Here is a 12199-nt window from a genome sequence, read left to right as displayed (position 1 = left end):
CCGCGGCGCCCCGCCCTATTTATAGCAGCGGTACCAGGCGCGCCGCGTCTCTCCGCAGGCCCCGGCCGCGGTGTCTCCGAGTCTCGAGCGAAAGCGCCATGGAGCGGCCGGCGCCCCTGGCCGTGCTGCCCTTCTCGGACCCCGCGCACGCCCTCAGCCTGCTGCGCGGCCTGAGCCAGCTCCGCGCCGAGCGCAAGTTCCTGGACGTGACCCTGGAGGCGGCAGGCGGGCGCGACTTCCCGGCGCACCGCGCTGTGCTGGCCGCCGCCAGCCCCTACTTCCGCGCCATGTTCGCCGGGCAGCTGCGCGAGAGCCGCGCCGAGCGGGTGCGCCTGCACGGAGTACCGCCCGACATGCTACAGCTGCTGCTGGACTTCAGCTACACGGGCCGCGTGGCCGTGAGCGGCGACAACGCCGAGCCGCTGCTGCGCGCCGCCGACCTGCTGCAGTTCCCGGCCGTGAAGGAGGCTTGCGGCGCCTTCCTGCAGCAGCAGCTGGACCTGGCTAACTGCCTGGACATGCAGGACTTCGCCGAGGCCTTCAGCTGCGCGGGGTTGGCGAGCGCGGCGCAGCGCTTCATCCTGCGCCACGTGGGCGAGCTGGGCGCGGAGCAGCTGGAGCGGCTGCCGCTGGCACGCTTGCTGCGCTACCTGCGGGACGACGGGCTGTGCGTGCCCTGGGTCCGCGCCGACCCGCCGCGCCGCGCCGCACACTGGCCGCAGCTGCTGGAGGCCGTGCGCCTGCCCTTCGTGCGACGCTTCTACCTGCTGGNCGGCGCAGCGCTTCATCCTGCGCCACGTGGGCGAGCTGGGCGCGGAGCAGCTGGAGCGGCTGCCGCTGGCACGCTTGCTGCGCTACCTGCGGGACTACCAGCTGGCGCTGCGCTGGGTCCGCGCCGACCCGCCGCGCCGCGCCGCACACTGGCCGCAGCTGCTGGAGGCCGTGCGCCTGCCCTTCGTGCGACGCTTCTACCTGCTGGCACACGTCGAGGCTGAGCCGCTGGTGGCGCGCTGCCCTCCCTGCCTGCGCCTCCTGCGCGAGGCGCGCGACTTCCAGGCAGCGCGCTATGACCGCCACGACCGCGGGCCCTGCCCCCGAATGCGTCCTCGCCCCTCCACTGGCCTCGCCGAGATCCTCGTGCTCGTGGGAGGCTGCGACCAGGACTGCGACGAGCTGGTCACTGTCGACTGCTACAACCCGCAGACGGGCCAGTGGCGCTACCTAGCCGAATTCCCAGACCACCTAGGCGGGGGTTACAGCATCGTGGCGCTGGGCAATGACATCTACGTGACGGGTGAGTGGGCCGAGGGCTGGGCAGGCTCTCTGAGGTGGAGCCTCACCGGTGCGGGAGCCTGGCTACCCGCAGGAGAAACGCACAGAGCCTGGAATCTTAGGGCCGCACCTGAGTCCAAGCTGGGGCCCGGGTGACTGCATTTCTCTGGGCGATACTTTTCAAGTATCATCCTTGGAAAGTATCGCCCCTTGTGTGAGCCGGGACAAGTAATTGCTTGTGAGTCTCTGTGACCCGTGCGGCCGGGGCGCCGGGCTGAGCCAACTCCGTGCCCCGAAGGTGCCTCCCCACTTGGTTGGAAGATACTGGGGCATTCACTCCGCACAATGGCTGTTTTCTTTTTCTCCTTAAGGAATCTAGGGACAGGCAGGAGGCTGACGCCCGGTGGTGAGGCATCTGTTCTCCCCCAGCAGGGGAATGTCGCCCTCCCTGCTCAGCCACCCCGGCCCCCTGACTCACTCTTTGTCACCGGTGACACGGTTCCCTTGGGTTTGCACCTAGGCGCTGTACTGTGGTCACATGGTGTTTAGGCTGACCTCCCCAGAGACTGTAAACATGGTCACATGTTAGAGATTTTCTTCAGTTGTTTGGCACAAGCCCCAAAACACTGCCGAGTCATGGTAGGCGGGTCCCAGGCCGCCTGGGTTTGGGCTTCTCCTGCAGTTTTTATTGAAGATAAATCCCAGTTTAAACACTAGGCTACCTCCTTCCCCGGGGTGAGGAAGGGCGGTTTCTGTAACTGCTATATAAGGAAAGAACCCACCAAGCAGGCATGTGAGGCAGTTATCAGGCAAGGAGGTGGGGACTGGGATGTCACAGCTGCTGTGCCCAGCCTTGCATGTTCGCCAGAGAGCCTACTCTGGGACGTGCCCTGAGTTCCAGTGGGACTCTGAGCTGTCAAATGGGACAGTTGCTGGGCTCTGTGGACACAGCTCCCTTGCCCTGCAGCTCCGAGTCCAGCCTCTGCTGGAATCTGCCAGAGTCGGTTCCTCTTTCCAATCTGAGGTTGTCCCCAAGCTGACCGGAGACTGTGTCCCTCCCCTCTCCCCAAAGTCTGACCAATGTCTTCGAGCAGAGAATTGCTTCCCAGAACTAGTCAGACTCGCCCCAGCTTTCTGCACACCCTTCCATAAATGTCTCAGCAGAGCAGTTAATCCCCTGGGTTTAGGCAGGTGGTTGGGTCATTCCATTCAGCTGCCTTTCACACAGCTCCATGGAAGGGAGGAGGCCGGCAGAGTGCACTTCCTAAGAACAAGAACTTGCTCTTCCTTTAGAGCTCAGGGCTGTGAGACAGAATGTCCTGTCTGCTCAGTCCTGGTGGCGCCAGTCTGGGAGGCCAAGGGGTGCAGCCCCAGGATTCTTGGGGTTCCTTCATGTTCTGGGGTTTCTAACAGCCCTGATAGACCTGGTGTAATTTATGATTACACCTAGTAGCATTTTTATTGAAATTCAAAATAGAGGGCCGGGTGCAGTAGCTCACATCAGTAATCCCAGCACTTTGGGAGATCAAGGTGGGTGGATCTCTTGAGCTCAGGAGTTTAAGACTGGCCTGGGCAGCATGGCAAAACCCCGTCTCAACAAAAAATACATAAATTAGCCCAGTGTGGCAGTGTGTACCACCTACTCGGGAGGCTGAGGTGGGAGGATTGCTTGAGCCCAGGAGGTGGAGGTTGCAGTGAGCTGGGATCATGCCACTGCCTTCCAGCCTGGGTGGCAGCAAGACTGCATCAAAAAAAAAAAAAAAAGTAATTCAGGCGGAAGAGTATACAAATTGTACTAAACGCAGCTTGATGGATTTTCCTAAACAAAACACAGCTTTGTAACCTGTACCAGAATCAAGAAGTGGGCTGTATGTTGTTAGGTCTCTTGCTTATAGGAGGATGTGGGCTTCTGCTCTTCTAGTCCTGGCAGAACCTTGTTTGGAGGGTGCCCAGGAACCCTAGGACTTAGTGAGCAAGTTCCTGTGCACCCTGCAGACATGCTCTGTGGCTCCTCAGCAGAGCTGTTCCACGGCCGGGTGCTCTGGTCAGCTGAGGTGTCCAGAGGAGGCTGCCAGATTCTTCGGCATTGCACCCGGGACCTTTGGTAGAGGATTGGCGGTGGTTGTCTCGTTGGCAGTGCTCAGCATGTGCTCTGTCTTAGCCACAGCATGTGGCCTCGGCTTTGGGGAGAGGACGTGTGTCTGAGGTGAAGCCCAGTGACATTAAAATTCCTCCCAAGGGAGAGGCCCTCTCGGAAGTTCAGGAGGGTGCAGAGGGGTGACTCGCCTCGAGTGGGCTGAACCTGCCCGTCATGCACCCTGGCAGGTGGGTCCGATGGCTCCCGGCTCTATGACTGCGTGTGGAGGTACAACTCAAGCGTGAATGAGTGGACGGAGGTGGCACCCATGCTGAAGGCCCGCGAGTACCACAGCTCCTCTGTGCTGGATGGACTGCTGTACGTGGTGGCTGCTGACAGCACTGAGCGCTATGACCACACCACCGACTCCTGGGAGGCCCTGCAGCCCATGACCTATCCCATGGACAACTGCTCCACCACCGCCTGCCGCGGCCGGCTCTATGCCATCGGCTCCCTGGCCGGCAAGGAGACCATGGTGATGCAGTGCTATGACCCCAACACTGACCTGTGGTCGCTGGTGGACTGTGGCCAGCTCCCGCCCTGGTCCTTCGCCCCCAAGACTGTGACTCTGAATGGACTCATGTACTTTGTCAGGTGAGTTGCAGGTGCCGAGCCACACTGTGTGTTTGGCATCTCTTACCAGGTCCTGCACTAACCACATCATGGCTGCTCTCCCCTTTCTACAGATGAGAAACTGAGGCCTAGCTGGGTTCAGAGGCTGGGTCTGTCTCTGTGTATTTTTTTTTTTTTTTTGAGGCAAACAGAGTTCTACTTTTGTTGTCCAGGCTAGAGTACGATGGCACGATCTTGGCTCACTGCAACTTCTGCCCCCCGTGTTCAAGCCATTCTCCTGCCTCAGCTTGCCAAGTAGCTGTGATTACAGGTGTGCACCACCATGCCCAGCTAATTTTTGTATTTTTAGTAGAGATGGGGTTTCACCATGTGGGTCAGGCTGGCCTTGAACTCCTGACCTCATGTCATCCACCTGCATCGGCCTCCCAAAGTCTGGGATTACAGCATAAGCCACCATTCCTGGGCTGTTTTTTTTTTGGAAATGGAGTCTCACTCTGTCACCCAGGCTAGAGTACAGTGGTGCAGTCATGGCCCACTGCAGCTTCAACCTCCTGGGCTCAAGCAATCCTTCCACCAGCCTCCCAGGTAGCTGGGACCACAGGCATGTGCCACCATACCTGGTTAATTTTTAATTTTTTTGTGAAGACAGGGTCTCGCTATATTGCCCAGGTTGGTCTCAAATTCTGGCCTCAAATGATCCTCCCACATTTCCTGCCTCCCAGAGTGTTGGGATTACAGACGTGAGCCCCCACATCTGGCCAGGCCAGGTCTTTCTGAGCTAGAGTGCTTGTTCTATTCCTTTGAGTTTAAGGAAAACTCCAGATTTTCTTAATAAAAGGATTTTAAGGGTGGTGGAGTTGGGTTATTCGAGGGAAGAGCCGACTGTAGTCTGGGCAGCGTGGAGCAGAGACAGGCAGCCTGCAGGTCATCGTGTGTCTACTGGCCTTGATGACCTGTCTGGTCACAGCCAAATGCTGCCTCCAGCTGGTTGGTAGGCATCAATGATGGCACAGGGCAGCCCCTGCCTGCTGTACTCCGCTGCGTCTTCACACACCTTGTTGCTCCTTCCCAGCTTAGAGTCTGCCTGAAGCTCTGGGTCCAGGAGGGAAGGGGAAAAACTGAATGACAGTCCCCACTGTGCCTTTTCGGTCTGGGGCTTTGAACAGGGAGCTTGGAGGATGTGAGCTCCCTGCTCCTTGGCCCCGTGCCTCTCACTGCCAGAGCTGCATTGGCCTTAGCCTTGGCCTTTGCCCCACCCCACGAAACAGGAGGATCCTTACCAGGCTTTTGGGGTGAGCACCAAAAAGAACAGGGGTGGCATTGTTACGCAGGTAGCTGGGCACCTCCACGTGCCAGGGGCCAACAGTCTTGCTCTGAGAAAGCCCTGGAATCTGAGCCAGCTCTGGTCCCATTATAAAACATCGTCTGACCCTTTGCCCAGCTCTCCCTCCCCCAAGTTGTGAAGGTGTCTTCAAAGAGGGGGTGGAGATGGCTATAAATACAACCTATCAGAGCGCTAGAACCTTCTTTTCAGCTCCTAGGCAGTGGTTCCAGGCCCAGTGCCTTTAAGAGTCCTCCTCCCCTCCCCCATCTGTCCTAGAGCAAGATATGATGTGCCCCAGGGAGATCTGCCTGCTGAGTTAACCTTCCCACAGGGAAGCACAAGGGTCTGGCACCCCCCACCCCGTTCACTTCTAGCCTTTAGCAGGGTTTCCTAAGCCACCTGCACGTGTAGGAGGAGGCAGTGCTCTGGAAAGGCTGCATCTGTTCATTCTACCAATGTGGCCTGTGCCAGAGGAGGGGTGCCCAGGCTCAGCCTGAGTAGAGGATGCTGGAGCCTGGAAGAGAAGGCTCGGCCTGCCGGGGCCCTGCTTGGGGCTGGTCCTCTTGGGGTATTTGTCCCAGTGCCACCTTGTCTGTGCACTTTGACTCTTCAAGAGCCACATAACCCTCCCCCAAGAACACCACCTGTCTTTGAATAGCTTGTGTCTAGTACATGCCATCTTCGGGGAGGCCATAGCCTTGGCCGTTGTCTGTGTGACCCACGAATGAGCTGATCCTCCCTCTCCTTGGTTCTGGTACAAGATGGCTCCTTGGCTGGGGTCCAGTAGCCCCCTCTGGGAATGCCGGCGACCTCTGTGCGGCCCAGCGTCCAGGCTGTGTTTTGCAGGTCTCTGCTGGGGAAAGAAAGGGCAGCCTAGCAGATTCCAGTGTTTAATGATCATCATCACCCCCATAGGGCCCACAAACTGAGGGTGGATTTGACATTTTGAAATGGGGGCTAAAAATCAAGACAAGAGTAACATTTCAAGTTACACAGAATGTAACTGTCAGTGTCCATGAATGAAGTTTCCTTGGAATGCAGCCAGCTGCTTATCTGCATTATCTGGGGCTGGTTTTCTGGTTTTGTACTGGAGTGTCTGGTCCACAACTACTGTTGTTTGTTTTGTAGTATCTTTGCGTTACTTTGTTGTTGTTGTTTTGTTGTTGAGACGGAGTTTTGCTCTTGTTGCCCAGGCTGGAGTGCAATGGTGCATTCTTGGCTCACTACAAACTCCGCCTCCCAGGTTCAAGTGATTCTCCTGCCTCAGCCTCTCTTTACAGGCATGAGCCGCCACGCCCAGCTAATATTGTATTTTTAGTAGGAACGGATTTTCTCCATTTTGGTCAGGCTGGTCTCTAACTCCCAGCCTCAGGTGATTCACCTGCCCTGGCCTTACAAAGTGTTGGGATTATGGGCGTGAGCCACAAAGCCGGCACTTTTTTTTTTTTTTTTTTTAAGAGACAGAGTGTCACTCAGTCTGTCACCCAGGCTAGAGTGTAGTACACTCAGCTCGCTGCAATCTCTGCCTCCCAGGTTCAAGTGATTCTCTTGCCTCAGCCTCCCAGGCAGCTAGTCTTACAGGCACGTACCGCCACACCCTGCTAATTTTTATATTTTTAGTAGAGACAGGGTTTTACCATATTGGCCATGCTGGTCTCTAACTTCTGACTTAAGGCACTCCACCTGCCTCAGCCTCCCAAAGCACTGGAATTATAGACGTGAGCCACAGTGCCTGGCCTGTATCTTTTTTGCTTTTCAAGGCTGTGCCTTTGAGCCTTTTTCTGTGGAAAAAAGAAGGTTGTCAAATGAAGTTGAAGGGGTCTTGATCCCAAAGTGAGGGGCACTTCAACATCATAGTGAACAGGGCAGGGTTGGGGGCTCCCAGTGATACTGGGGACAGTGGCAAGGAATGCTCCAGGGCATGTGGGGATGCACAGTGAAGCCAGGAACCTGTTTTAAGATCTAAAGGGAGCTCCTGTAGCCTTGATACTAGGGGGACAGCCACCTTGGTGCAGAGTGATGGGGAGGCATTGAAGGTGCTTCAGGTCCTCAAAATCCTGATCTTCAAGTTTGGGAGCAAGGGTTCCAGCCCTGGTGCCCTGGCTGGGTGGGCACAGGGGGCTAAAATTGGCCCCTAAGAGCTGGGGATGGAGTCCACCTGGAAAGGGAGCTGCTGGATGGCATCAGAAAGATCCAGATCACTGGGGAAGTCAGTGACTCGGGGAGATTCCGCTCCAGCCCTGTGCACCTGAGGGCGTTTCCTCCTCGCTCTGAGCAGTTGTCCTTCCACTGCCCCCTCTGCAGGGATGACTCCGCCGAGGTGGACGTGTACAACCCGACAAAGAACCAATGGGACAAGATCCCGGCCATGAATCAGGTAATGTTCAGGCAGTCCAGCGTTGGAAGCTCAGGCTGGTCCTGATTTTGCAACCCAAGTGTCATCATGATGAGTGTTTGGAATCCACCACCATGATGGGTGGGTCTCATCTCAGTGAATACAAGGCTGCTGTTGTCCTTGTTTTGCACTTGAGGCTCACTGAGACACAGAGGTTGAGTAACATCCCAGGATGACACAACTTAGCATGCATTTGACCAGTATTTATTCAGTGTCAACTATAAGCCAGAGAGCAGAAGGAAGTGAGGGCATCCAGCCATCTGGGGACAACTGTTCCAGAGAGGAACAGCAGGTACAGAGGCCCTGCGGCAGGGTGTCCTGGCATGTGCTTGGGTATGCCAGCGGCCAGTGTGGCTGGAGCAGTCAGCGTGAGGTCTGTGCCCTGCCTTTTTATTTTTGACAGTGTCTTGCTCTGTCACCCAGGCTGGAGTGCAGTTGTGCAATCATGGTTCACCGCAGCCTCTACCTCCTGGGCTCAGGTGATCCTCCCACCTTAGCCTCCTGAGTAGCTGAGACTACAGGCCTGTGCTGCCGCACCCAGCTATTTTTTTTTTTTTCTCATATGTAGACGCAATAGGATATTTTTTTTAAAATTTTTGAAGCCGGGCGCGGTGGCTCACGCCTGTAATCCCAGCACTTTGGGAGGCCGAGACGGGTGGATCACGAGGTCAAGAGATCGAGACCATCCTGGTCAACATGGTGAAACCCCGTTTCTACTAAAAATACAAAAAAATTAGCTGGGCATGGTGGCGCGTGCCTGTAATCCCAGCTACTCAGGAGGCTGAGGCAGGAGAATTGCCTGAACCCAGGAGGCGGAGGCTGCGGTGAGCCGAGATTGCGCCATTGCACTCCAGCCTGGGTAACAAGAACGAAACTCCATCTCAAAAAAAAAAAAAAAAAATTTTTGTAGAGACAGGGTCTTGCTATGTTGCCCAGGCTGGTCTCAAACTCCTGGTCTCAAGTGACCCTCCTGTCTGGGTTCCCAAAGAGCTAGGATTACAGGGGTGAGCTACCACACCCGGCAGGTTCCTGAGGAACCCACTATGGGGATACTTCTATTGTCACCTGTTGTGGGTTCTGAATAGGACAGCCAGGGTCCACTCCTTCGCTCTGGGCTTGAGAAGAGGGGTGCTGAGCCTGGCAGTGTGATGGTAACAGGGAAGGCTCAGTGCCATTTGGCCATGTGAGCAGTCTTAGTCCTAGGTACATATCACACTGCCTATAGCCTTCTTTCCTGTCTTAACATTTCCAACCCTACACTCCATGACATCTAGCCTCACAGGTTAACGTCCTTACATTTAAGAGACTTGGCTGGGCGCTGTGGCTCATGCCTGTAATCCCAACACTTTGGGAGGCTGAGGCAGGCGGATCACAAAGTCAGGAGTTCAAGACTAGCCTGGCCAACCAGGTGAAACCCCATCTCTATTAAAAATACAAAAATTAGCCACACATGGTGGTGCACATCTATAATCCCAGCTACTTGGAGGGCCGAGGCAGGAGAATCACTTGAACCCAGGAGGTGGAAGTTCAGTGAGCCGAGATGACACCGCTACACGCCAGCCTGGGCTACAGAGCAAGACTCCATCTCAAAAAAAAAAAAAAAAAAAAAAAAGACCTGGGCAGGGTCAGTGGCTCATGCCTGTAACCCCAGCAAGCACTTTGGGAGGCCAAGGCAGGCGGATCACCTGAGGTTGGGTGTTTGAGACCAGCCTGACCAACATGGAGAAACCCCACCTCTATTGAAAGTAGAAAAAATTCGGCCAGACGCAGTGGCTCACACCTGTAACCTCAGCACTTTGGGAGGCGGAGGCAAGCAGATCACTTGAGGCTGGGAGTTGGAGACCCACCCAGACAACATGGTGAAACCCCATCTCTATCAAAAATAAAAAAATTAGCTGGGTAGGGTGGTGTGCATCTGTAATCCCAGCTACTCGGGAGACTGAAGCACAAAAACTGCTTGAACCTGGGAGGCAGAGGTTGTAGTGAGTGGAGGCTGTACCATTGCACTCCAGCCTGGGTGACACAGTGAGACTCTGTCACAAAAAAAAGAAAGAAAAAGGGAGTAGGGTGCAGCAATAACCAAGCCTTTGTATTTTTTTTTACCACTCACCCACCGACTTACCCAGAGCAACCGCCAGCCCTGCAGGCTTGCTCCATTCATGGTAGGTGCCCTACATGTCCCATTTGTTATCTCTTATATTGAATTTTACTCTACCTTTTCTTTTTTTTTGGGAGTGGGGAGGGAATGGAGTCTCACTCTGTCACCCACGCAGTGCCGTGACCTCGGCTCACTACAACCTCCATCTCCCAGGTTCAAGCACTCATCCTCACCCTCCCAAGCAGTTGGGGTTACAGGCTCTCACCACCATGCCTGGCTAATTTTTTTTTTTTAGTAGTATTTTTAGTAGAGATGGGGTTTCACCACATTGGCCAGGTTGGTCTCAAACTCCTGACCTCAACTGGTCCACCTGCCTCGGCCTCTTAAAGTGCAGGGATTACAGGTGTGAGCCACTGCCTTGACACGTATCTTTCCTAGGGTTACACGTGTTTATGTATATAAACACTTATGCTGTGCTACAGTTGCCTACAGTATTTAGTACAGTAACATGCTGTACAGGTTTGTATCCTGGGAGCACAGGCTCTGCCAGAGACTAAGTATATCGTAGGCTAAGACCACCTAGGTTTTTGTAGCGCACTCTAGGATGTTCACACAAGGATGAATTTCTCAGGATGTATCCTTGCCAGTAAGCAACACATGATTGTGTAATTTTAAGGAAGGATGGGAAGACTTAACTTTGTGAAGTATCAATACCACTGAAAGCAATTTATAGACTCAATGCAATCCTTTCAAAATGGAAACAGCCTTTTCCACAAAAACAAAAAAGCAGATGCTCAAATTCATACGGAATTGCAAGAGGTGCTAGAAAGCCAAAACAGTCTTGAAAAAGAAGAATAGCGGACTCACTCCTCTTTTCTTTTCTTTGAGTCAGAGTCTCGCTCTGTCACCCAGGCTAGAGTGCAGTGGCACAGTCTTGGCTCACTGCAGCCTCCGCCACCCAGGCTCAAGTGATTCTCCTGCCTCAACCTCCCGAGTAGCTGGGATTATAGGCGCCCACCACTATGCACAGCTAATTTTTGTATTTTTAGTAGAGATGGGTTTCACCATGTTGGCCAGGCGGGTCTCGAACTCTTGACCTTATGATCCACCCACCTCTGCTTCCCAATGTGCTGGGATTACAGGCATGAGCCACCGCGCCTTGCACTCTTTTCTTTTTTTGAGACAGAATTTTGCTCTTGTCACCCAGGCTAGAGTGCAGTGGCGCAATCTTGGCTCACTGCAACCTCTGCCTCCTGGATTGAAGCAATTCTGCTGCCTCAGCCTCCTGAGTAGCTGGGATTATAGGCACCCGACACCACGTCCAGCTAATACCTTTGTATTTTGTATCTGCCTACTTTGGCCTCCCAAAGTGCTGGGATAACAGGCGGGAGCCACCACCCTCGGCCTCTTTTTTCTTTTTTTTTGAAACAAAGCTTCGCTTCTGTCTCCCAGGTTGGAGTGCAATGGCGCGATCTTGGAGATCTTGGCTAACCACATCCTGGGTTCAAGCAATTCTCCTGCCTCAGCCTCCAGAGGAGCTGGGATTGCAGGCGGCTGCCATCATGTCTGGCTAATTTTTATATTTTTAGGAGAGAGGGCGTTTCCCCATGTTGGCTAGGCTGGTCCCAAACTCCTGACTTCAAATGATCCGCCCACCTTGGCCTCTCAGAGTGCTGGGATTACAGGCGTGAGCCACTCTGCCCGGCCTCCTTTTTCTTTCTTTTTTTTTTTTTTTTGTTGTTGTTTGAGACGGAGTTTTCCTCTTGTTGCCCAAGCTGGTGTGCAGTGGCGTGATCTCACCTCACCACAACCTCCACCTCCCAGCTTCAAGCGATTCTACTGCCTCAGCCTCCCAACTAGCTGAGATTACAGCCATGCACCACCACGCCAGTTAATTTTGTTTTTGTTTTTGTTTTGTTTTGTTTTTTGTTTTAGTAGAGACAGGGTTTCTCCATGTTGGTCAGCCTGGAAACTCCCAACCTCAGGTGATCCGGCCACCCAACGTGTTCGGATTACAGGCGTGAGCCACCGAGGCCAGCCTCTCTTTTCAACATAGTACTGAAGGTCCAAGCAAGAGCAGTTAGGCAAGACGAAGAAATAAAGGCAACTGAACTGGAAATGAAGTGAGATTATTTCTATTTTCTGACGACACAATCTTATATATGGAAAATCCAAAAGATTCAAGAAACTGTACAACGATAAAGGAATTCAGTACCAGTGCAGGATGCAAAATCAACATTTAAAAATCATTTCACACTGAGAAACAGTTCCATAAAAAAAAAAAAAAAAAGCCGGGCGCAGTGGCTCACGCCTGTAATCTCAGCACTTTGGGAGGCCGAGGCAGGTGGATCACGAGGTCAAGAGATCAAGACCATCCTGGTCAACATGGTGAAACCCCGT

The 12199-nt window shown here is 54.1% G+C and overlaps 1 protein-coding gene across 2 annotated transcripts in view; it reads left to right on the top strand.

The window, feature by feature from the left end:
- KLHL21 (kelch like family member 21) overlaps nt 1-12199 on the top strand; it is a 15527-nt gene continuing 3328 nt past the window's right edge. The window contains exons 1-5 of one of the 2 annotated variants that reach the window (XM_037727791.1): nt 1-681; nt 863-1294; nt 3598-4003; nt 7611-7683; nt 11735-11922. In XM_037727791.1, the coding sequence (XP_037583719.1) occupies nt 99-681; nt 863-1294; nt 3598-4003; nt 7611-7683; nt 11735-11737 (1497 nt within the window). In that variant the 5' untranslated portion in view covers nt 1-98 and the 3' untranslated portion in view covers nt 11738-11922. Of the gene's footprint in view, nt 682-862; nt 1295-3597; nt 4004-7610; nt 7684-11734; nt 11923-12199 lie in introns of those variants that run through there. The other variant, XM_037727790.1, reaches the window with a different exon arrangement.

The sequence above is a fragment of the Cebus imitator genome, unplaced genomic scaffold (genome assembly GCF_001604975.1).
Source record: "Cebus imitator isolate Cc_AM_T3 unplaced genomic scaffold, Cebus_imitator-1.0 Scaffold240, whole genome shotgun sequence".
In the NCBI taxonomy this organism is placed as follows: Eukaryota; Metazoa; Chordata; class Mammalia; order Primates; family Cebidae; genus Cebus; species Cebus imitator.
The sequence above is the reverse complement of the archived record's forward strand: the minus strand, read 5'-3'. Positions and strand labels throughout refer to the sequence as shown.